Here is a 24,541-nt window from a genome sequence, read left to right as displayed (position 1 = left end):
TCCCACCTTAAAGGTCCGAATCAGTTTTATTTGGAATCAGTGCATTGCAAAAAGGTTAAACTGAGATAGAATCATTATATATTAATAAACAATCAAAATTTAATTACTGGTCAGATGGTTATATATAATACATGAAATTAATACTTCATTCACATTAGAAATTCTTAGTCTTGAATATATTCTCAGGTATGATCCTTAATTAACACTCTCAATTAAATCTCAATTGATACACTTCATATTACAAATTTTTCAAAGACCTTTCACATATAACAAGCAAATATTTTAGGTGCGAATAATAATCATAACTCGATGAGTCTTGACAGACTATGTTCTTAGGAAGAACCTCCCACGATGAGTCTTTAGACTCCATGGAGGCCTGAACAACAATAATAATTAGCCTTTATACATACACCATGCATAAATTATATATCTCTTATATTTTCTCTCTCTAACTTCACATTAGAGAGCCTGTGTAGCTCAGCGGATGTGGCGTTTGCACACCGCCGCGCTTGGCCGCACGAAGGAAGTCTTGGTTTCGAGTCTAGTCGGCGACTAGAGGAAATTTTTCTAAGCCTTTTTTCGACCGGTTCCCGAGTTAGTCGATCTCTGGCACGGGCAAGCAGGTTTTTCCTCCCGGAAACTCGGGTTTTTCGTCCTGTAAACTCAAGAAAATCGACCTTAGAAGCCACATTATTTCAGACATTAAATATATTGTGTTAGGGTTAGGAACCACGAGATGGCGGCACATTTGAGCCGTCTCTCTTCACTGCGTACCGCTTAATTAGTGATAGCCTTGGGCCATCTGTCTCTGATTGGGTACCAGTGGAGATTGAACTGCCCACTCAGTCTCCAAAAGTTAGATAGGGCTATATGGCCTCGCCTACTCCCGTATACGGGAATAAAATGGCGTTAGCTGATTTTTTTTTTTTTTTTTAACTTCACATTAGCATACTTTCATCTTTTCTAGATTAAACATTCTTATTACTTACAAAAGGCATTTAGATTAGCACATACAATTATTAAAGGAGAATTTTCAATTAGCCCAATTACTTCCTAGGGAATTCAACTACACTCATGTTTAGCTTATCAATCATTTATACTGATCTACGAGTAATTTATGCATGTTAAAACTATTTTTTTTGTACCAAACAGTTCAACAGTTCTTTAGGGGAATTGTGTTAATTCGCACACATAAAAGAAATGAACGTACTGACTCACGTACATCTAACTCTATTTTTTCTATACCAAACAGTTTAACGGTTCTTTTTGGGAAATTGTCTTAATTCGCACACACAAAAGAAATGAACATACTGACTCACGTGGGTCCTTGACTGTCTGGCACGTCTTCCCCTCCTTGTTCTGTTTACTTTCTACACTTCAGGGGTCTTTTCTCCGTTTTGTGTTTTCTTCTTTTCCTTGATAGGAGTCTCAGGGAACTGTTGAGGGATCGCATCGGCCAACGGGATACTGGATAGATTTCTTCTGGCAAGGAACTGCATAGGTCGGTGGGCATGCACTCAAACAGAGGCAAGACTTGGACCAATATGGCAAAATTTCTTCCTTAGACTGTAGCCTTCGGGTTATCCTTGGCTTTGGACTGGAAACTCTCTTCGTGGACGGGCACCCATCTCTCCCCTCCGGAACTAATTGGCACCTCTCCTTCTCGACCTCTTGTGGACAGATCATGCAAGATGAAAACAGGAAGCCTCCCTCAACAAAATTTCGAGCCTTATATATCTCATTACCCCTGCAGTTTTCTTTAAGGTCATGGGACCCCAAATGTCCCTGTGCATGTCTTGCACTTAGTTACGAGATCCCTGGACAACAGCATGAGTTTGGCAGTTCTAGAACTTTTGCTGATAAATCTTATTCTTCCCCTTTTGCATCCTTAATCGGGCTGTGCCCTACGGGACTTTCCGTTTGATGCCAGCTGCGTCTTTTCAATACTGACCTTGAAGGTCACCTGCTACAAGACTTGTAAACACTTTTCAAAGGAAATTGCCACTTACAGACATCACCCTTGGTTTCAAACATCCTACTTCTGTTTTTAAAACAATGAGTGAGTCAATTCCCTTTGGGCTTATTTTGGTGTTTATACAAAATTTAAACATAAGAAGCATAGATATATTTTATACAAGGTTTTTTTTAAGGTGTGTCCCTACTATAAAAAATCGATGTATTAGAGGTATTATTTCTTGTAACATCGAGTTTTTGCATATGGCTAAGTAGGATTCAAACTCACTTCCTGCAGGTTTGAGAGAACACATAGTATTTATTTATCAGTGAAGCTGGCAAAACCTTACTGCATAAAGCCTCAATCATATGAAATATGATTGTACACAGATTTACCACTCTATTTTCTGGACGATGAGATTATTTCTGGACTGTTTCCAGAGACTTCTCTGGAATTAGCCCAGAGAAGAGTGCCTGACATAACATCAGGCTTGTAGAATGTTGACTATGAATAGACTGCAGAATTGCCGTATGTTGACTTTCACTATATAGCAAACACTGTTAAACTTATGTACCAGAATTAATACAGAGATTATTCACTGAGTCAAGGAGTGGGAAAGAAACAAGAGGCTTTTTGAAGGTGTTTGTTGAGCAGGAGTTAGAAGTAATTTTCATTTGGAGAGTGGTAGGTAAGTAGAATGCATTATCAGTGAAGAGACTAGAAATTAGTCTAGTAGGATGAATAATGAGGACTTTCCACAGTGGTTCGATTAAAATAATATGGTACAGAAGCAGTAGACATAAATGATATTAGCTACTTAGTGTTTTGGATAATACTTATAGTATTTGTTTTCACTTACAGTAATTTAGCATATATGATTATTTTTCTTCATGAAGTACATATTTTCCAGGATGAAGAATTTATAGCATTTCAAAATATAACACCTGCTGCAACTCATCATTATCTTGTCATTCCTAAAGCCCATATTCAAGATGGAAATACATTAAGACCAGATCATATTTTCTTAGGTAAGGTTAATTATTGAATGAGTTTTATATCTAACAGTTAGCAGGATAATGAATAACATGTGTAATGTAACTAAATGACGATTTTTTTTTTTTTTACTTCCACTCACAAAAGTTTATATAACTGTATCAGAACTATGGTTTTTTTAAATATACACAATCCTAGACTTGTGATTGGGTTCAATTCTGATGATCTCGTTGTCAATTGGAAATTACTATGAACTTAACTATGAAAAATTAACATACATGAATGATAAAATGTCTATTTTATTATATTTTAACTAATTTTACTCTGTTTATAATGAAGTAATACAAAGCACAAATTATCATAATATAAAATTTCTAGTTAGAGTACTTTTTGTGCACTTCCCAGTAAAATAATTAGATGGACATACCCACAAAGCATGAGTAATTCTTCAAAGTTGCTATTTTATTAATTAGACAATTCATTAGAAGAAGCAGGAGAGGCTAGGTAGTCAAAAACAAATTCTTCAACTTCATGAATTTCAACAAAGCAATAGAAGATTGGTTCACTAGATGCATAATGTGTGGAAGATCTAGGTTTATTGTCAGGGGTGTACTTCTTTAAAATTTTTCCATTATGTCCAACTTCATCTTAACAGATTTCCTTTTTTCTTCTGCATAAATTTCGCTGTAGCAAAATTTACATTGTTCTGTCTCCTTCCGGGATTCATTTCTACAAACAAGTGAACTACCTTATTAACTGAGGGCAAATATCATTTTTTCAATGTAAACTTTTTTGGGGGAACTTGGCTTTTTGTGCTTATAGCTCTAAGTCTTCATTTGAGAGTTGTTCTTCCAAAGTTCCAACAAATGCTCTTCTCATTGTCAACCGCTAACTCTTTAGCTAGCAGCATTATTTTGTCAATGATCTCTTAAGCCTTTGTTTTTTTGAAAATCCCATGAATGTATGAAGATACTTTTAGTAGCTTCAACCAAACACCATTCACATCCTGCTGTTGCTTCACTTCATATACACTTTCCAAAAACTTGAGTGCTTTCTCACACACAGTAGCAGTAATTGACTGAGCAAAAGTAATTCTTAAATAATATTCCTTGAAGATAAAAATAACACCCTGATCCATTGGTTGCAAACATGAGGTGGTATTCAGTAAACATGTTAATGTTTACTGAATACCTGTCATAAGTTGGGGACTAACTGTATTTTTTTTACTTTTTACATAATCTGAAAATCCTATTCTAAAGATAAAACAAACATTTCTCAAGAACTTCCGGCCTCCAATAAGCAGTGGCAAACTCACACTGGATGACAGAATCAATTAAATTACAATAGACAAGAAATTGCATAGCAGAATATGCATCGAAAAAGAAGTGTGCATATCATTATGGGATACTCAGGCAATTGTGAAGTCAACAGCCTCTGTATACAAGTGACCTACTTGTGAAGATGCTTCACAGAAAGACTTTGTTTGTATGCTTAAGTAAAGGATTAAAATTAGAATATAATTTGTCTATTATAATTTATTTGGTAACCAACTGAAAAAACTTCCTATAACTATCTCTAATGAAATTCATTTCCTTCCTCCTCACATAAATTCACAAACATCCATGCCAATGGTGGAATTCAATCCTGCAGCCTGTTGATTGGAAAGTGGGGTACATTAACCACTTGGCAAACTAGAGTTTGCCAAGTGGTTAATGCATTAGTTCTTCAGACATCACCAGAATAAGACTGGATCCATGGATTGGAACCATGCTCTGGAGATGAACTTCATTACCCAGTGTAAGACTATCACCTAAAGTATTGGAGAGCAAGGTTTCTTGACTATGTAAAAAAATAAATTATAAAAAACACAAAGAAATCCTTAGCTCACCCACAGCACAAAATATACTATAGATCAGCATATAATGTTTTAATGGGTGGGAGCAACATAAAATGTGTGTGTGTATATAGCTGGCCCTCGGACTTACAACCACTCACATTAAGATGGCTATTCCATTAACACATTCACTGAATATTTGTGCAACTCGTAGACCAGGATATTATTACTGTCTTCAAGGAATATTATTATCGCAGGCAACTCCAAGGAGTCGACAGACTCATCGAGGGAGGCCCTAACATCATGTCAAGAGCAACTATTCGACATTCACACAGTATCTATCATACCTTGCCTTGAACTCATTCACAGTCATAGCACCCACAACAGACTCTGGCAACTTATTCCACTCATTCACCACTCTCCAAGTAAAAAACCTAGTTCTAACACCCCTGCTAACCACACTCTTGCCCAGCTTCCATGCATGGCCCCTAGTCCTCCCACCACCAGTCCTGTTCTCAAAAATATCTTCTGGATTAATTTTATAGAAACCCTTCAGTAATTTGAATGTCTCAATCATATCACCCCTTTTCCACCTATCAACCAATTTTTGTAACCCACAAATCTTCAACCTGTTTATAAAGGTTCATTCCACAGACCTGCTATCATCTTGGTCACTCGTACCAAGATTAAAGAAATTCAAGATTCAATTATTCAAGAAAAAATTGGGCTGTCTGTTGATTGCTGCTTGTGAGGGTAGAAAGCATTCAAAGATGTTTGGGGAGAATATAATATATCCTACAGATGTAGGATTGAGTGAGCTAATAGCAGTATTTGAAAGAAGCTGCTAAAAATATATGCTTATTTATTCACAAGATTCAACAAAGACAAATCCTTACAAGAGATTAGTGACAAGTGCTGCTAGCTTAAGAGAGTTGGAGTTTAAGGTTGACAGTGAGGATGTAGATTTGTTGGAAGCTATGGAAAAAGAGTTCTCAAACAAAGATTTAGAGCTAGATGCACAAAGTTACAGAAGAAGAGAAAAAGAACAAGAAGCAGAATCCTCCAAAAAAAGTAGTTGCTGTTTGCCTCTGTTAATAAGACAGTTTGGATGTTAGAAAAAATTGATCCCATCATGGAGAGATTTAGGAAATCAGACAGAATGATACAAGCTGCAGTTGCTTGCGATTGGGAAATTTATGCAAAAATGAAAAGGAAACCTGTGCAGACTAATCTGAATGTAATGTACAAATCTTTTAAAGATCCCATTCCTGCTATCACCTTATCCTCTAAAGATGAGCCTATATCTTCCACAAGTTATGCATCTGGTTAACCATCCTTGGAATTCTTTGGTGCAATTCCTGAATTTGATGTTGAGTACTTAGTCTCCACGCTCTTCTGATGAGTTGTCCAATTCCTAAGCAGTTTTGAAGAATTACTCTTCATCAATGTACTTTCATCTGATTATTTTAGTGGTAAGTGTGTACACAGAAATTGTCATAATTTGTATTTCACTATTAACAAAGAGTAAAATATATTAAAAATATAATAAAAAAAAACAAATGTACACATTGTAGCATTCAGGGATGTTAACTGTTAACATATCCTTTTCCTTAAGGTTCATATAGTGACTTCAGACTTGTGACAGGATCACCAGACATGTCACAAGTTGAGGACCAACAAACTGTATAGTTACACAAGTGGGTGGAATGTAGGATTGATTCACACACACGTACTATATATACAAGGCACATTAGTTCAGACATTACTTCTTTTAAAGGCTTCACTGAAATAAAGACTAGACCAGACTCCATTGTTAAATGGAGTCTGATTATTAAATTACAAATTAGGGCAAAAATGTGTAATTATTGTTGAAGACTTGACCTAAACCAAGTTCAGAAGTTTTTTGTTTGTCTTAAATTATGTGGATAAAGTGAACTTGGGTTATGACTGCAGGAAATAATTGCTGCTTTCATTAATTATGTAGTAGTTAATACCTTTATTACTGTACTGACATTGTTTTCTTTTATTCTATTGGAGTACTTTTTTTTTTTGCCTGTCATGCTCGCCCTTCCCTATTTGTCAGTTTGTGATTCACTCCTATTATTTTAATTACCTGCTTATCTATTTAAACCATTTTTTCATTGTTTTTCACCCTTTTCAACACAAAGCAGTTAGTTTTCATATTGTCTTCTGAATTTTAAATCTGTTCACTAGTTTACCTGGATCCATAACCTTCTCTGTATCTTGAAATACAGCTTCATCAATATGAAAACAGCTGACAATATTGTAAGCCCACAATGCAAAACCTTACAATTGTCAGCATTGAGGACAGATCCATTCATCATTGCCTACAAATACCTGTACATTGAACTTAGTGACACAGAATGACTGATCACCAAACAGTAAGTCATTAACTGATTTATGAGCAATTGATGTAAGTTAAATATACATTGCTTAATTCATATTGTTTTAATGCAAATAGTAACACACACATAGTATGCAGGTAGCTGTGTGAAACTGTAGAACATTGATAGCTGTTGCACACCACTAATACAGCTTATTATAAGAGGAATTCGGCATGATTTATTATTATTCCAAGGAGGCAACTCCAAGGAGTCCTTAAACTCATTGAAAGAGGCCCTAAACATCATGTCAAGAACTATCCAACATTTGCGCAGTTATCTATCTTACTTTACTTTGAATTCATTCACAGTCATGGCACCCACAATATATTCTGGCAACCTATTCCACTCATTCACTATTCTCCAAGCAAAAAACCTAGTTCTAACATCCTTGCTAACTACACTCTCACTCAGGTTCCATGGATGGCCACTAGTCCCACCAACACACCTGTCCTGAAAAATTTCTTGTAAATTAACCTATCAACCAGCTTCTGTAAACCACAAATCTTCAACTTCTCATAAGGTTTACTCCATAAATGTACTAGCAGCCATTACCTTGCATTATCTCATTGTACTAATTAAATTTTACACTTTGTAATCACATGTTCTTTATACTTCTGATATTTATTATGTGCAACTTTTAACAATAGTTCTTTTTAAGCAACAAATACAATGCATCCTTGCCCTCTATATCATCAAAACCTTTCTTCTTCAGTATAGTGAAATATCTATCAGATTATGATAAAACTAGAAAAATATTGACTTCACTAAACTAAACATGGAAAATGCCTTATCTTAATTTGCACCTTATATTTGACAAAGTTATCGTATCTGAAATAAAATAATACGTACAATAACAAAGTGAGCAAGCCAATTTACAATAATCGGCATCTGTAAAGCTCTGCACTGGCTTGACCTATTCAACCAATTTCCTATTTTCCTTCATTTCTTATTATAAATTAGTAATTAATTTTCAATATTTTTCATTGACAAAAAACAAAGTTGATGGTTGTAGATACAACTTCAAAAGATTAAAGTGTAATTAGGAATGTGATTAGTGTATTACTTAGGTATGATATTTGTGGAAGGATGTAGAAGCTGATGGCTCAGCTGTGCAAAGCAAAAGGTACGGAGTGATTTAGGAAATATACTGCATTTGAATGAGTTACTGTTGTACATTAAGCAGAAACATGGAAAACATGAACTTCATTCTGAATGTAGAATCTACAGAATAAGCATTGCAGCTATTTAGGCACAATTTTTTTTAGAGAAGGTGGAAAATGAAATACAGAAATTGGCAACATAATTTACAAAGCTGGTATGGAATAAGAGAAATTAGTCAAAACACTAAACTTTCTGTATACAAGTGTTCAAACCAATTTTAACTCATGGATATGAGAGTAATGAAAAAAATTAGAGTTCGCAGATATCAAGGGCATTATCATATTAAAAAGAGATATTAGGAAATAACTTTGCATTGTTAGCAGAGCTAATCTCAGGTGGTATGGTCATGAGATTTAGAAATATAAGATCTGATAATATTGGATTACTGATAGAACAAATTAATCTGGAGGAAAGCTGATACTATATAAAAAAGTTGTCATTACTATGATCAGCTTGAAAAACGCACTTCTACTCATTTGTGATGAATAAGAATTTTTAGTTGACAAGTAAAAAAAATCAGAAGAGTAGTTTTGTTGAATTGTCAATTTTATTTACATAATTATGATCATAGCTTATTGTTTGTTTACCTTATTTATCACATCTATTGGGGAATCTGGTCGGTCATTATAAATACTTGTTTGGTCAGTTGCCTCTGATTTTGTAGTGGAAATATGCTCAATGAGAGAATAGGATACACATGCATCATTGTACATTTAAAAAGTACGCTGCATGTATCACAAGATAACCAATTGATTTGCAACCTAAAACTGGCATGCTGCGAACAGCAGTAATTAGCTTTTTTCATCACCATGCTTTGGACCTTGCACAGAATCAAATGGGGGAAAAAAAAGACTATTTCACTGCAACAAATATAAACTTAAAGACTTTTCTTAGAATCAGCAGCAGAAACCAGCCTAATCTTAATAAATATAATAAATGTGGACTTTCACAGGCCAAGAAGTGACCTTCAAAAGGTTACTACTACTTCTTGATTTATGTAAGCTTAAATCAAGAAGAAGAAGTTCTAAACAATTAACATCCCTGGATCCAGTTTACCTTAGAAAATGGAAAAAAACAGTCTCCCCTTTCCGGACACTCTGATTACATGCCAGCCTGATAGATTCCTGGCATTCTCCATTTACAAAAAACCCAAACATATCGATAGATACATTTACCAGCAGTCGCCTCCCCCCTCCCTCCCCTATAAGTGAGATTATTAAAGCCTACATAACAGGGTAAAAGGAATCAGTTCTGATAGCAGTGTCTTAACTACTGAACATGAGTATATTCTCAACACTTTCCTTAACCAATGGTTACAACCCCCACAAAACATAAAACACTATAACTGTACCCCCCCCCCCATTTAGAGCAGAGATTACACAAAATCTATCACCATCCCGTATATCTGGAACACTTCTGAAAAATTAACAAAAATCCTAAAGAAATACACCCACTTACAGACCACAAAAAAATTGGCATCCTTTACTTGCTCCACCAAAGCCAGTCACATTCTTTAGACCTTCCAGGTCCCTTGCAGTTGCAAATTGTCTTACTACTGCCAAACAGGCATGACAGCCAATATCAGAATTTCTGAACACATAGACTACATCTGTTTCCACTATTACAGCCACTTTGGACTTGCTGACCATGCTTTGGATGCTCACCACAGGAAACACTGGAAGAAGACCACTTTATTACACTGCAGCAAATGCAAATATGGGAGGCAATTGCTAGAATCTGCCTCAGGCTTGAGAAACTTTCCAAATTTCATCAAATTTTGGTGCATGAAACCACCTCAAATTTAGGAAGCATTTATGCTCTGATCTTCAGTTGAACAACGAAGACCACCAAATTTAGCCCGATTGTGTGTGGGGAGGGGGGGGGGACTCCATTTAGGACCAACTTACTTTGATTGCCTTTCTTCAGCCACATTTACTCAATGTTAGTGACTGCGTGCACCTATCATTGTTCTATCATCTCTGATGATAGCAATGTAACATTGCTAAAATATAGAAAGTATTAAAGTTATTATAACTACCTGAAAAATAATAGTTATGAATAGTCAACATATAAGTCATCTTACCAGAAGTCTTTTATATCATTGTAATCAATAAGCATAAGCAATTAACTGCATCTAAATATTGTTTCATTTGAGTTCGATATACTTGATTAAATGCATGCTTATGACAGAACTATTTCAAAATTGTATCTGACTTCAGCCATTGCTTCATTTATGCTAAAACAGATGAAGAACATGAAAAATAATTTTGCAGATTTTTCAGACTTGAGAGAAAATGATCTTATTGTGCTCCAGCACTATATTTCTGTGCCCAAGCAAGTAACATCTTTGAGTATTTTTTTATAGATAACAGAGCAGCTAGTGAAATTCCTACTTTCCTGTATTTGGTGATATTACTCACTGTAATATTAACATAAAAAAAATGTGAATATCAGGCCTATAACATTTCACCTTCAGAAAACTCAGTGACAAAGTTAAAAAAAAAAATTTACGCCTTGCATAATTCTGGTACAGGTTAAGTTGAGAGATATGCCAGTTTGATGGTGAATGAATGTTTGGCCAAAATCAGGATAGATGTTTAATAAAATTTCATCATTATTCTTTTAGGTGCATGAAAATAATAACTGAACATGCAGTAAATTTTAGAATTGGGTTACAAATTTTTTTCTTTTTCTACCCCCCCCCCCTTTAGTTCAGAAATTAGCAGATATTGGAAAGAAGTTATTAAAAACTCATGGTGCAGCTAAAGGTCAAGAAAGGTAAGTTACTATTTATTAAAATTGCTTTTGAACAGTTGGATAAAAAAACAGGTAACAGTTTGTAAGACTGGGATCCCATAATTAGCCAGGACAGCATGGATTTGTTTATCTTTCTTTTGTGTTAGGCTCATTCCTGTCATGACTAAGTAACTTAGACTTGGCTTCTAACAAACCTGATTACTCTTTATAAATAAATCAAGCAGTTAATCCATCCTGCAGATTAAATATTCGATTACTACTTGGCGATGACAGGGCATTGAACTTAACACAAAAGGAAGATAAATTATACTTGCCGAGAAATTATATTCTTGTTTCATCTTTTTACCAAAACTGTAAGCAAAAAAATTTTTGCATGAAGCATCTTCAAGACTACTTTATATACTTTATATAAGAGGCTGATGACTAATTGAAAGCACACTTTCTTTTGGTTGCATGTAATGCTAATCAACAGCTTCTATACAAGTTACCTAGTCTTGAAGATACTTCATATTCAAACTTTGATTGCTTGCACTTGGAAAGGATTAAAGCAAGAATATGGTTTCTTGCCTATTATAATTTACTTGGTAACCAAGCAGAAACTTTCTACAACTATTTTTTTTTTTTCCTGGATTCTATCTTCTGCATTAAATTAACTGCAGGGCTCATCAATGTGAGCCAGGCCTAGGAAGATACCAAAGTTGAATTAATGCAGAAGTCATATTTCCCATGTACAAGTTTTAAAAAGGTGTATCACATTATTACAATACACTGAATTAAAGATAGTTCTAGAAAGTTCTTTTCCTACATGAGGCATAAGAAGAATAAATAGGGTAGGAGTCAAACGGATGTGTTATCTTATTAAGCAAGATTCGTAAGAAAAGGATGATGTGGAAGGAATATTGTGTGTATAAGGATGATGTCTGTTATGAACATTATAGCAGAGGCTAGAATAGTCACAACTGTTGTCGAAAAGCAAGGTCTGAGTATGAAAAGAAACTGGCTCTGTGTGCTAAAGACAACCCACAAGAATTCTATCGATTTGTTGCAAGTAAAAGAAAACATGAATATGAAAGAATAACTCTTCTAAATCCAGATGACATGAGGGTTACAGATGCAGAAGAGGTTGTTCAGCTAATGAGTGCCCATTTTGTTAAAAGCTATCAACCTGGTATACACACTACCTTTTGGTAGTGTTACCTGTTTCCACAAAAATGTTTCTGGGCATTCCTGCTGCAAATGGATACCTTACCAGTTTGAGGATAACTTGGACAACTAGACCCACAGCTGGTAGATAACCATCTGAGCCTACTGGAGGACTGAAGTGCCAAATGCCATGTGCAGTCTCGAGGCTTAGGGGGATTTGTTTCTATTCTCTTTTCTCCATGCACTATAAGCAATGTACCTCAAGGACATATCAAACTTCCAGATAGTACATGAGATCAAACCTTTCAGGAATGAAGTCAGGAGGCTTTCCAATCCTGCTGCCACATACTCTGTCAGGTAATGTCTGGAGAAGTCGTCTGAAAGTCCCTTCTTTCTTCTATATAGCAAACAATGATAGTGTCACTGCAGTTAAAATAAACCTCTCTCAAAAAACTTATTTCAACAAAAATTATAAATCAAACAAGATATTATTATTATTAAGAGAGACCTCCAGGGAGTCAGAGACTCTTCGAGGGAGGCCACATACTACACACACCAGCTATCACACTTATTCTTGAATTCATGCACACTGCTTGCAGTCGCAACATCCAATGGCAATCCATTCTAATCGTACACCACTCTCTGAGAGAAAAATCTAGCCCTCACACCCTTCTTAGTAGCCTTCATTCTCAGTTTCCAAGGATGCCACTCTCGTCCTTTCCCCACCCTCCATAAATTGAAATCCTGTATGACCCTTTCAGAATCTCAGTCATATCACCCCTCTTTCTCCTGTTTGCTAGTGTCTGCAGTCTACAAATTCTCAATCTGTCTACATAATCAGTACTCCACAATCCTGATATCATTTGTAACACTCTCCTTTGCACTCTCTCTCCAATACATCACAATGGAAACCAGACCTGCACACAATAGTCCAAGTGAGGTCTTATCAAGGCCTTACCAAGACCATAATCCCATAAAGAGGCAAAATAACATCCTTATCTTTACATGTGAGCATTCATTTCAGCATTGCAATTATCTTTTGAGTTGTATTTGCAATCTCTGCCACATGGCCCCTAAACTTCAACTTCCTATCTATTAACACTCGAAGATCCCTAGCTCATCAGTTTCTTCTAGCATAATCCCACCAATATAATACGACATTGGATATCTAATCATGCCAAAGTGAATGACTTTACATTTACTGACATTGAACTGACGCCCATTTTCCCATGCCCACAATTCCAGCCTATTCAAATCATTCTGCAAAGACTGCATATCAGCAGCATTCTTGATTACCCTACCTATCTTTGCATCATCAGCAAATAACTGTATGTCACTTGCCAAATCCTTCAAAATAGCATTAATGTACAGATTAAATAACAGTGGACCAAGCACTGATCCTTGTGGTACACCATTTGTTACCTTAAACCTTGCAGACTCAGATCCCCTGTATACCCACTTTTTTGATATGTCAGTCAGCCATCCTCTCATCCATGCTAATATTGTATAACTCAAACCCATTTTCTCCAATTTATTGAGAAAATGGGTTTGGGTTATTAAAATTGATTAGGGCCTGAATACAGGTCCTAACCAATTTTTCCAAAATCTTCACCACCACTCTTGAGATACTAATTGGTCGATAGTTGGATACATCGGCCTTGTGCAATGGAATTACCATACATTCCTTTCATTCCTGCAGAATCTTCCCTGTTCTGAGATTCATATTAATCATCCTGGTCAAAGGAATGGCCAGTTCAGCTGAACACTCTTTTAGCACACATGCTGATATTCCATCAGCCCTTATTGCTGAATTCTTATTCAGTTTGTGCAACAACTCTAATACCTCGGCCTCATACACCTGTTTCTTCATCTAGTGAAAAGGTAACAGTGAGTTCAATGTTACGTTCACCAGGTTGATAGCTTTTAATGAAATGGGCACTCATTAACTGAACAACCTCTTCTGCATCTGGATATGCAAAACGTTGTCAATTATTACAAGAAAAAAAACTTAATATCCATGCTTAAATACTAACGCAAAAGATGTACACAATCACATCTTGACCAGATCTCTTATTCTTGACAATCAAAATTCAGCTATAACCACAGTTCCACCTTCATTATCCAAATTATGCCTAATTTCTTTCACCAAAATAGTAATACCTGTGCATTTCTGAGATCAGACATTGCTTGTCAGTGTCAAATTTAGAATGCTCTGCTTTTGACTTAAGGTTTTCTTTGCTCACCAGGTTGATAGCTTTTAATGAAATGGGCACTCATTAACTGAACAACCTCTTCTGCATCTGGATATGCAAAACGTTGTCAATTATTACAAGAAAAAAAAACTTAATATCCATGCTTAAATACCAACGCAAAAGATGTACACAATCACATCTTGACCAGATCTCTTATTCTTGACAATCAGAATTCAGCTATAACCACAGTTCCACCTTCATTATCCAAATTATGCCTAATTTCTTTCACCAAAATAGTAATACCTGTGCATTTCTGAGATCAGACATTGCTTGTCAGTGTCAAATTTAGAATGCTCTGCTTTTGACTTAAGGTTTTCTTTGCTCTGTTCTTCTATGTATTTACCACATTCTGAAAATCCAATCTGACCTTATTGCTGAGAGTCAACTTTCTCTATCCAGTTATCCAAACAATCAAGTCATTTTAAGTAGCCTGTCCCCAATTCCAACTGGCTTCCCATTTCCAACACCATTGGCCAATCTTGACGAAATATGTTATAAGCAACTATAACTTTATGCTGGAATTCTCTCCACCCTCCCAATACTCCTGATTTTTTTTTTGGACCATTTCTTCTAGGTACTATAGGGGGTCACATCTCTTCTCAGTAACTTAAGATCATAATATTTTACATGTTTCCTTTCTCACAAAATAGTTCCATTCATTCACCCACTCTCAACCTCGTGTCCTTAGGCACTATGAAAGTATTAAGTAAGATGACTTTTAGAGCTTCTATTGTCTTCCTTTTCATGGTCATACTGCTGATTCCACTGTTCTGCTTCATGCTTTGAGCAAGTCAAAGACATTTTTGTCACTAGCATGAATGCCTTCATTATCCATTCCATCCAACATCCACCCACTTTCCAAGCTTTGGTTTAACAAATAGCATAGAGAAGTTGAAGGAAAAAAGTGTACTGCATACAGGTGACTTGCAACGTGAACCTCAGCCTGTGCTGAAGCACACAATAAATGCAGAAAAAACATTGGCAAATTCAGATTTGATCTCATGAGAGCTAGTGGCAGAAAACTCAACATCTCCAAATATAAGTGGTGCTTTCTGGACTCTTACTAAGACCATCGGAGATGACTTTTGCACCCTGCTCTAGTACTTAAAGATAACATCTTAGCACTGGTCTCTTACTTCAACTCTTGTATAAATGACCAAAGACAGACTTTCCTATCATTACAGAAGCAGAGCATATGCCTCTTGTGGTTTTTCAGCAAAAAAAAGACATCAGATTAACACTAAAAAGGATGTTTGCTTCCAATGCATGCAAGAAAACATATCCAGCCTCTTCCAAAATGAGAATTCTGCTGTTAAACTACTGACCAATCTGAATCACTTCTCTACAGAATAATGGAGAAAGTCATCATCCACTATGCAGGATCCCTACTGCTTAATCATTGGTCACCACCAGTATGAATTCTGCCCCTTTAGATCCATGGCTGACCTCTTAGCTTACATCACCATCACTGGATACCTTCCATGGAAAGATTTGGAGAAATGTGTAGTTACTCCTGACATTTCAGGAGCATTTAATCATGTTGGAGATAGAGGCCTACTCAGTAAATTGCCATTCTTTGATCCATCTACCATCCTCTGGAATTGGGTAGCAAGCTTTCTCTCATCATTGTAGACAGCTGCTTTTCTTAGAGATTCTCTCCCATTAGGGGAATGACTCAGGGCTCTGTTGTATTACCAACCTTCTTTCTCCAATACAAAAATGATCTTGGTTACCACTAATCCTGTCAGACATCCCAAGGTTCAATATAGTCTGCAACCAGTGTCTTAAACATGGATATCCATATCATCATCATTATGAGGAAAACCTGGTCGCTTTTGGTCCCCCCTAACTATTCAGGCATGTAGGTCTCCTGACTGTACAGTCTGGCCTACATAAAGATGGCTGCAAGAGCAATGAATTTTATAAGCTCCAGGTGTCTTTATGGAAGGATGTGATTATTTTGATAGATATAAGAACCTAGAAAATTTTAAACTTTGGGAAAGAGCCACTTTCATGTTGTAATTACATAACAATGCTGCAACTTTGAACATATAAAGGACATTGAGATTAACTTTACACACAGCAAAAAGTAAATGCCATATATAGAGAAATAACTATTTTACAAGGAAATTTAAAGAAGCCTCAGAAATCCTTCATACTATTGAAATCTTTGGTCTACATTTCAGTTTTTTGGTCACTGTTTATATGTGCCAGACTTGAAGTTCATGAAAAATTCATTCTGTGTAATTATTTTTTATGCAAGTCTTGTACCCCTGATGATGCAAGTTCAACTTGCAAAACTGGTTACACTGTAGTGTTTAGATTTAATAAAATCTAAGTCTCATTAAGAAACAAGGTCTCCATACTAGAAATTAAATGAATATTTGCTAAATTACACAAGTTTTTAACTCAATTGGAACAGACATGATTAGATGCATAGATTAGTAAGTCAGATAGGTGATTGGTTATCATATATATTAAAAAGTTGTGTATGGGGGGGGGACACAATATCCTGAAAGAAGATCACTAGAGGCATGCTGCAAGGATCTGTTTTGGGGCCATTTTTAAGTTGCATATTAATGATACTAAGACAGGTTTAACTGGACATTTGCAGATGATGCAACATTTCTGAAGAGTCAAACAGCTGTTGTGGCATTACAGGAGGATTTGAACAGATTCTAGCAGTTGCAATGTTGCAACTGCCTGTGCAACATTTTGTGTGGAGTGCATTGAGGCATATGTTGGCAGAATGTGGAAACAATAGAAGAACAAGGGGCTATTCCTCTTAACAGTATAAGGAGGGAGTAAGGTGAGTGCAGGGTAAGTGGAATGCCCTGTCTATGAATGTGGTAAATGTAGATACACTGAACAAATTTTTTGACTTTGTGGAGGATGAGAAAAATAATGTCCTCAATTTCCTTTAATCAAGTTTTCACTGAAGAGTGCTAAGTGAGACACACCTATAATTAGTTTGTTAGGTACACTTACCAATCCAATGCTTAAATTTCTTTTTTAGGATTGGGTTTCATTGGCCTCCTTTTACCTCAGTTCCCCACCTTCATCTCCATGTTATCTCTCCCATCAAAGAAATGTCTCTTAAAGCAAGATTTCTATTCAGACCAGGAACAAGGTGGTTTTTGACGGTAAGGTTATTTTTTTGTCAACACAGCAGTATTTTTGTTTTTTTCTTATATCAGTACCTTTTCAAAAATACGAAAGTAATATTTAAGTAAAAAAAAAAGTCTAGATCTATTAACAAATATTCTTAGATATCAGTGTTGTAAACTTGATGAAATTTATAAAAGATGAGAACCTTACACATTTAAATACATTATATTGTACACATCCTAATAAGTAGTCCTAAAGTTTTCAAGAATACCTTTTACTGTTACTTATCCTAAAGTGAATATAAGAAATACATCTAAAAGTGGAGCAACTTTTTATGACCATAACAGTACATTTGTCAAAGGCTTTCTTTATAAAAGAAAACGTTTGCAAAAAAATATAAGCAACATATCAAACCTTTCATTTAGCTGGCTGAATCACATTTCTCAAAAATTTTGGCTATTTTTTTTCTGATGTTCCCTTAACATATAGGATGGGAATGGTTTTGCTGTGATCCCATGTGTTGGAAGGATAGGGGTGCATGCAATATTTTATTTATATGGGCTGCAGACATTAGCTTAAAAGGTGTTGCAAAGGTCACTAAGTAAATGTTTTGAGAATGCTGTACTGTTGACTGTAGTGTACTTGGTTTTCACAATGTTCCATATAGAAGTTTTTTACTGGTTATTTCCTATGGAAAGGAAAAATATACAAACAACTAGATGGAACTCCTTCCCAGCTAACTTCTACATGGAACATTTTGAAAACCAAGCACTCAACTGCACTCAAACTGATAGTAGTCTACCTGTGCTATATTTGCTGTTTGGAACTTGAAGAAATACATTTAATTATGCAATCATAAAAATGTTAGTTATACTGTTCAGAATGATTATGAAAGACTCAGTTTCTTCTAAATTAAGGAATCTTTTCTTGATAATTTTTCCTGTAACATGACAGGGAATTCCTAACCATGGCCAGACCTTTGAATCATGTTTCCAAATTATTTAAACTGGAGTCTGTAATGAAAAGGCAGGGGTAAAATGAGATTATTCTTCTTCTTTTGGTTTTTTGCTTTACCATTTGGATAGGCTTCACAATGGTAGAATTCAAATTCTTAAGATATAACATACAGACCTTAAAGGCTATACCAGAAATTAAACTATCCATATCTGCTCAACTAAGGATCCATCCACTTAATCATCCTGGTGCCTACATTATCTCTTGCTCCTAAATGCTGAAATACTTAGAATTAACTGGAAAGGCAACTAATATCTGCTTAGAAGAACATGGAAAAAGAAAGAGAAAAAAAAAAAACAAAAAAAAAATATATATATATATATCTCAACCCCAGAATGGCTATAGGGCATCTATTCTGGGGTGGCAGACCAAAGATGTTACAAGATGTTGAAATTATTGTGTTTGCCTTCTTCCTGGTGCGACAGCATACCAGTGGTGTATTCTTATTGTAGCTAGAGCTTTTGCCGTCCTTCTCAATACACACCAAAAATACTATAAAAAGTCAAAATGACGTATAGGGAAATAAATTAAAACACTGTTTATTTTTTAAGTAAAACTTTAATTTCAACATTCTAAAATGTTATCTGATCATCTTGAGGAAAATTTGCAGTAGTATTACAATATTTGGAAATGTTCTAGAGACTGTATTTTAGAATTAACTCAAAAGTTCAAAAAGGTTCAAAATGCCACCCGGGGTGGACCCCCCCCCCCCCAGCTGCATGCACATTCAGTTTTTCTTTGTGCCTATGAAGGTGTCTTGTGATCAAGACAAAATATGGGCTTACTCTTATTGGCTAAACAAATTTAGTTAATTATTACTTTTAGAAGTGTGTTTTCTTCATTAAACATCAGCACAAAAATTAGTAACATCAAAGTCTTCAGCTGAAGGATTATGCAACCTTATTAGCTCACTTCTTAACATTGCCTGCCATTTCATAGTTTCATAATTTTCAAAATAGAATATTTATGCTAGTTGTAAAGCAGGGATCTACTGTAGTACACCCATGCATCCTCAGTCAACGTGTAACTCACAGAGGATGATATAGATGCTGAACATCACTGACACTGCATTTTCAGGAAGTGCAGAAAATATACAGGGTTATTGCTGATGATAACAAGGGTATAGGTCCAACAGAAAAACAAGGACATGGAAGGCAATGCAACTGAAGCAAGATAAGGCAAAAGAGGTGTAGATGACATATCAGCAGATTAGCTCAATGAGTGCAGGATGAGTAATTATTATGGGGATATCATTTGGAAGGAGAAAAGGACATGGAAGGATGAAATTTATGCAGCTACCATAAGATAATTACCTGAAACATGAAATGGAGTGGACACAGGGTTTGAGTACTGGATCTGGTGACAGCATCAAAAGATTACATCATAAACAACGGTAGCTGTAGTGTCTCTCTGATTGGAAAAGTGATCCTGTAATCTTGATCTAGGAGCAGACAAAATGTGGAATTTTTAGTTTAGAAGAGGCATATGTGAAACTGAAGTGCACAGTTATCACAAACTTAAGAGAGTTTGTGATAATAGATAAGATGCGAGGGAAAAATGTAGTGTAGCATGAGACTAGATAAGCAACTTCACTAAGGAACTGCAGGAGGTGGAGACAAACAAACCGCTGATTGGAAAATTCTCCAACTGTCACAGCTCTGACATCTGTGCTGGGTGTCAAAGCACAGATGTCAGAGCTGTGACAGTCTGAACATGACCATATTTCCAAATCCTTCTGGATAAAGAAGGGAGACATTTCGTGAGCAAAGATTCACCAGCTGACAATGAGTTAAGAGAAGTAGAGCAAAGAATGTGGAAGGAAATAATTTTTTTTTAATTATCCCATGGTATTATTACACCACATCATAGACGTCAAAATTCGTGTATTTTAATACAGCACTTTTTCTGGGTTGTTATAAAGTTCACATTTGGAAATTGGCGAAGCTTCCTCGATGTTACAGATGGGGAAGACTTTTATGCAACCAGCCACACAAGACTTGATTAGTATTGTGTGGCCGGTCTGGAGGTGAGAGATCATGGTAGTGACACAGCGATTAAACTTGGAGTTGATGGTAGCTCCTAGTGTTTCCGCTGAATACCAGTGGTGAGTCATGTCCTGGAGAATCGTTCTTTTTGTTTTCTTTTTGAGTGGTTTTAAAAAGATAGAAATCTGTGGTATCACTTGATGCTGCAGCCATTTTTGCTACTTCAACTGCAGTTTCATTTCCCTTTAATCCCACATGGGATGGAATCCACTGGAAAATTATTTTGGAATCCTGATGTAGTTTTCATGTTTTTTGCTATGTCTCTAAGTATTTCTTGATGACTAGTATAGCAGTTCTTAATAGCTTGAAGGGCTGCTAAGGAATCTGTAAAAAATATAAGTTCCTTTGGGTTTTGTTTATCCAAATGTTGCAGTGCAGTGTTAATGGCTATTAATTCTGCATGGTACGAGATGCATCCAACACTGTTGGTTGTTTTTAGTTTTATATTTTGAGAGCCATAGATGAGTATGCCATTCCGAGAATTAGCATTTGGATTTTTAGAGCTATCTGTGTAGATCTTTGAGTCAGGTCCATATTCCACTATTTTTGAAAGAGCTAATTATCTCAATATTTCAGGATTTTCTAGGCTTTTTTCTCATGTTTACCTATTTCAAAATTAGTACCTATATTTTTCCTGTCTTGATTTGGAGAAAATGCTGAGTAGTAGGCTATTTTATTTGGAAAATCCAAGGGAATTTTGTTTTCCATGATTTCATATATTGTTGATTGCCACTTTTTAAAAAGTTCACTTGTTTTTTGATGTGCAAGGTTGGTTCTTTTGTTTTTTTTTACAAATTTAGTAAGAATTTCTTGCCACCTAATTTTTATAAAGGAACAAGGTTGGTTTTGAATTTTGCTATTTTTCCAGGAGTTCTATTCCTTAGTCCACATATGATTCTAGCTGCATTTTTCTGAATTTTTATAAGCTTGTCTAAACTAGTTTGATGTTTGCATCCAGATAGGCAAAACATATTCCATTATGGATCGGATAATAGAGGTGTATGTGACTTAAGGTTTTAGCATCGACTCCTCACTCTTTACCTTGGATACTTTTCATGATATTTAGTCTTCTTTTTGCTCTGACTGCAACATTGTTGATATGTTTATTGAAGCTTAGTGATGGATCCAGAGTAACTCCAAGGTATTTGGGGTTTTCATTAAATGTAATTGATGCGGTACCTCCCCATAAAGGGGACTCACAGCCGTGTTTCATCATTATTATTCTTTCATTATTAGTAGTTGACTGTTTAGCTTACTCTTTGGTCTCCACTTTCTGAGGTGGTTATTGGTAAATACACAAATTTCTGATTTAATAGTATGTAGATAAACTTTTAATGGCTTTAAGTGACCTGCTGTTTCTAGGTTGGAGTGAGCTGAGAATAGGACCAAATCATTAGCAAACATAGCTATCTTTGTTTCTTTATATTTTTATCTAAGTTGTTTAAGTAGATGGAAAAAAGGAGTTGGCTCAAAATACTGCCTTGAGGGAGTCCCTGTCTTATTTTCACTTTCTTGGAAAAGGTATTATTTATTTTTTACTCGAATTGTTATATTTCTTAGAAAGTCATAAATCTAGTTTAGAACTTTCCCTTCTATTCCAATATGACAAAGTTTGGAAGTTATCTTGAATTGTCTGGGTTAAGTAGAAAAGTTGATCAGTTGAGTGATTTCTTCTAAAAATGTGGTAGTATATTATTTTTGTTTAGATAGTAATTCAAACGTTGGAGTAGCATTTTTTCCCTCAATTTGCCTGAAATTGAAGTCAGTGAAATTGGTCTACAACTTCCTGGTTGGTTTTGAGGTTTGTTAGGCTTTAAGATTGGTATGATTGTGACTGTTTTCCAGTCTTTTGGGGCTTTTTCTTGTTTTAGGCTATTGTTGTATAGACAAAGTAGCCAATCTAGGGCCAGGGAAGGAAGATGTTTGATCATAATTCCTTGTATGTTATCTGGTCCCACATGATTTATTTATATCAGGTCTCTCCAAGGCATCTCTCAATTCAGAGATTGTAAATGGATTCCAAAATAATTTGTTTATATATTTTGGGGAATTTACAGCATTTTTCTGCTGTTGAGCCTGTTTTGATATTTGATGGTCTTTCTTAGTATTTATCTCTAGTTTACTTATATTTTGAAAATGAAAGGCCAAGGTATTTGTGATCTCCCTGTCTCCAATTTTGAGATTTCCATCTGGATCTTTTAGCATGTTAGTCTCACTTGCCTTTGGTAGGTCTCTTAGTAAATTAGCAGTCATTTCAAAAGTTTAGTATCTGAAGTGTTTGGATTTAAGTTGTGGCAAAATTCTTGCCATATAGTTCTTTGTAATATATTATATTTTTCTTTAATTTCAGCAGTTATCAATGACATGGGATAGGCTGGAAAGATTTGATCCAGGTTTGTCAGGAGGATGAAAACAATGGAATATGTTTAATGGCTTGGTTCTTGTATTTCAGTTCCTTCTGCTACTATGTCTAGCTCAACAACTTTATATGACGTTTTGGATTAGTGCCAGAAGCCCTCCTCCATTTTGGTCAGTAGGCCTATCTTATCGTATGATATCACAGTTTTTAATGTTTAGTCTACTGTTTTGTTGAAGTGTGGTTTCCTGGATGCAGATAATATCAGAATCATGTTTGCCAGCTAGTAGTAATAGTTTGTTTAGTTTTTCTTTGCTTACTGGAGTAACGATACCATTTAAATTACAGTGGATGGCATTAATATTTAAAATAAAGAACTTTTATTATTAAAAGACCAGAAGATAAATGATAAACATACAAAGAGACAACAAGTTTTCACTAGCTACTGTCTAGCATTATCAAGGCTGAACTGGTGTGAAAACAAATGCATTAAGTTACATTTAAAAACATACACTTTAGTAACTGTTAGGCCGTAACATTTGATCATTCCTGTTTGATGGCGTGCATGTGTTCGAATGCTTCAGTCAGAATCCGGTACATGGCGACGCGTTTTGTAGTTTTTTGCATATTGTAGTTCTGTTGAACTGAGAGAGATGATGATATTTTTCCATATGTCTTTAAGAATAATACCTTGATTTCTATTTAAATTATTGCCTGTGCGTAGTACCACAGCTGCTTCTTTTAAAGTTCTGTGTCTGTAGTCATTCTCGATGTAAGGCATAGAACTGTTTTTCCAATCTATAACGTGATTCGATGTTGAGAAATGATGAGCTAAATCAGATGTGATGATTCTATTATGATTGACATCCCCCACATGTTCCTTCTGTCTTATTTCAAAACTTCTAGAAGTCTGACCAATGTAAGAAAGGCCACACGTGCATGGAATTTCATATATTCCAGGATATTTGAAGAAAGGTACCTTATCTTTGGGTGATCTTAAGATTTGTCTGATCATAGTAGTTGGTTTAAAAACCACTCTGATGTTATGAGCTTTTAACATTCTCGCCAATTTTGTGGAAACTGAATTAATATATGGAATGACAGCTGTGGCCACATATTGGGGCACCGTAACACGTTGGTGGTGGTTGTCTTTAAATAGCCATCTGTTTAAAATGTTAGAAAGATATCCATTAAGAGACAGTGTTAGCTATTAGTGACAGTTCTCTCTGTACGTCTTCTTCTTTTGAAATAGACCTTAAGGCTCCATTACGGAGCATGTGAATGATGCTGTGTTTTTGTGATCTATGATGGTTGGACGAATAATGTAGATATCTACCTGTATCTGTGGGTTTCTTGTAAATGGACAGTTGGATATTGTTATCTTCTCTCCTCACTAGGATGTCAAGAAAAGGAAGTTCTTTGTTATTTTCTAGTTCTATAGTGAATTGATTTTGTTTAGAAACACGAGAAGATTTTCCATGGTATCCTTCCAGATCATGAACACGTCATCGACATATCT

General features: G+C 35.5%; 1 protein-coding gene across 1 annotated transcript in view; it reads left to right on the top strand.

Moving 5' to 3' along the window:
* Positions 1 to 23,076, top strand: part of LOC150101136 (adenosine 5'-monophosphoramidase HINT3-like) — a 51,243-nt gene extending 28,167 nt beyond the window's left edge. Inside the window, exons 2-5 of the mRNA XM_090402171.1 lie at positions 2,865 to 2,982; positions 11,059 to 11,125; positions 17,516 to 17,642; positions 23,017 to 23,076. Coding sequence (XP_090258297.1) covers positions 2,865 to 2,982; positions 11,059 to 11,125; positions 17,516 to 17,642; positions 23,017 to 23,076 — 372 coding nt within the window. The remainder of the gene's footprint in view (positions 1 to 2,864; positions 2,983 to 11,058; positions 11,126 to 17,515; positions 17,643 to 23,016) is intronic.
* The last annotated feature ends 1,465 nt before the right edge of the window (positions 23,077 to 24,541 follow it).

This window comes from Typopeltis vanoorti, chromosome 12 (assembly GCF_054136105.1).
Source record: "Typopeltis vanoorti isolate ZY-2024b chromosome 12, IOZ_Tvanoo_1.0, whole genome shotgun sequence".
Taxonomy (NCBI): Eukaryota; Metazoa; Arthropoda; class Arachnida; order Uropygi; family Thelyphonidae; genus Typopeltis; species Typopeltis vanoorti.
Note: the sequence above shows the minus strand (reverse complement) of the source record. Positions and strands in the feature narration are given on the sequence as shown.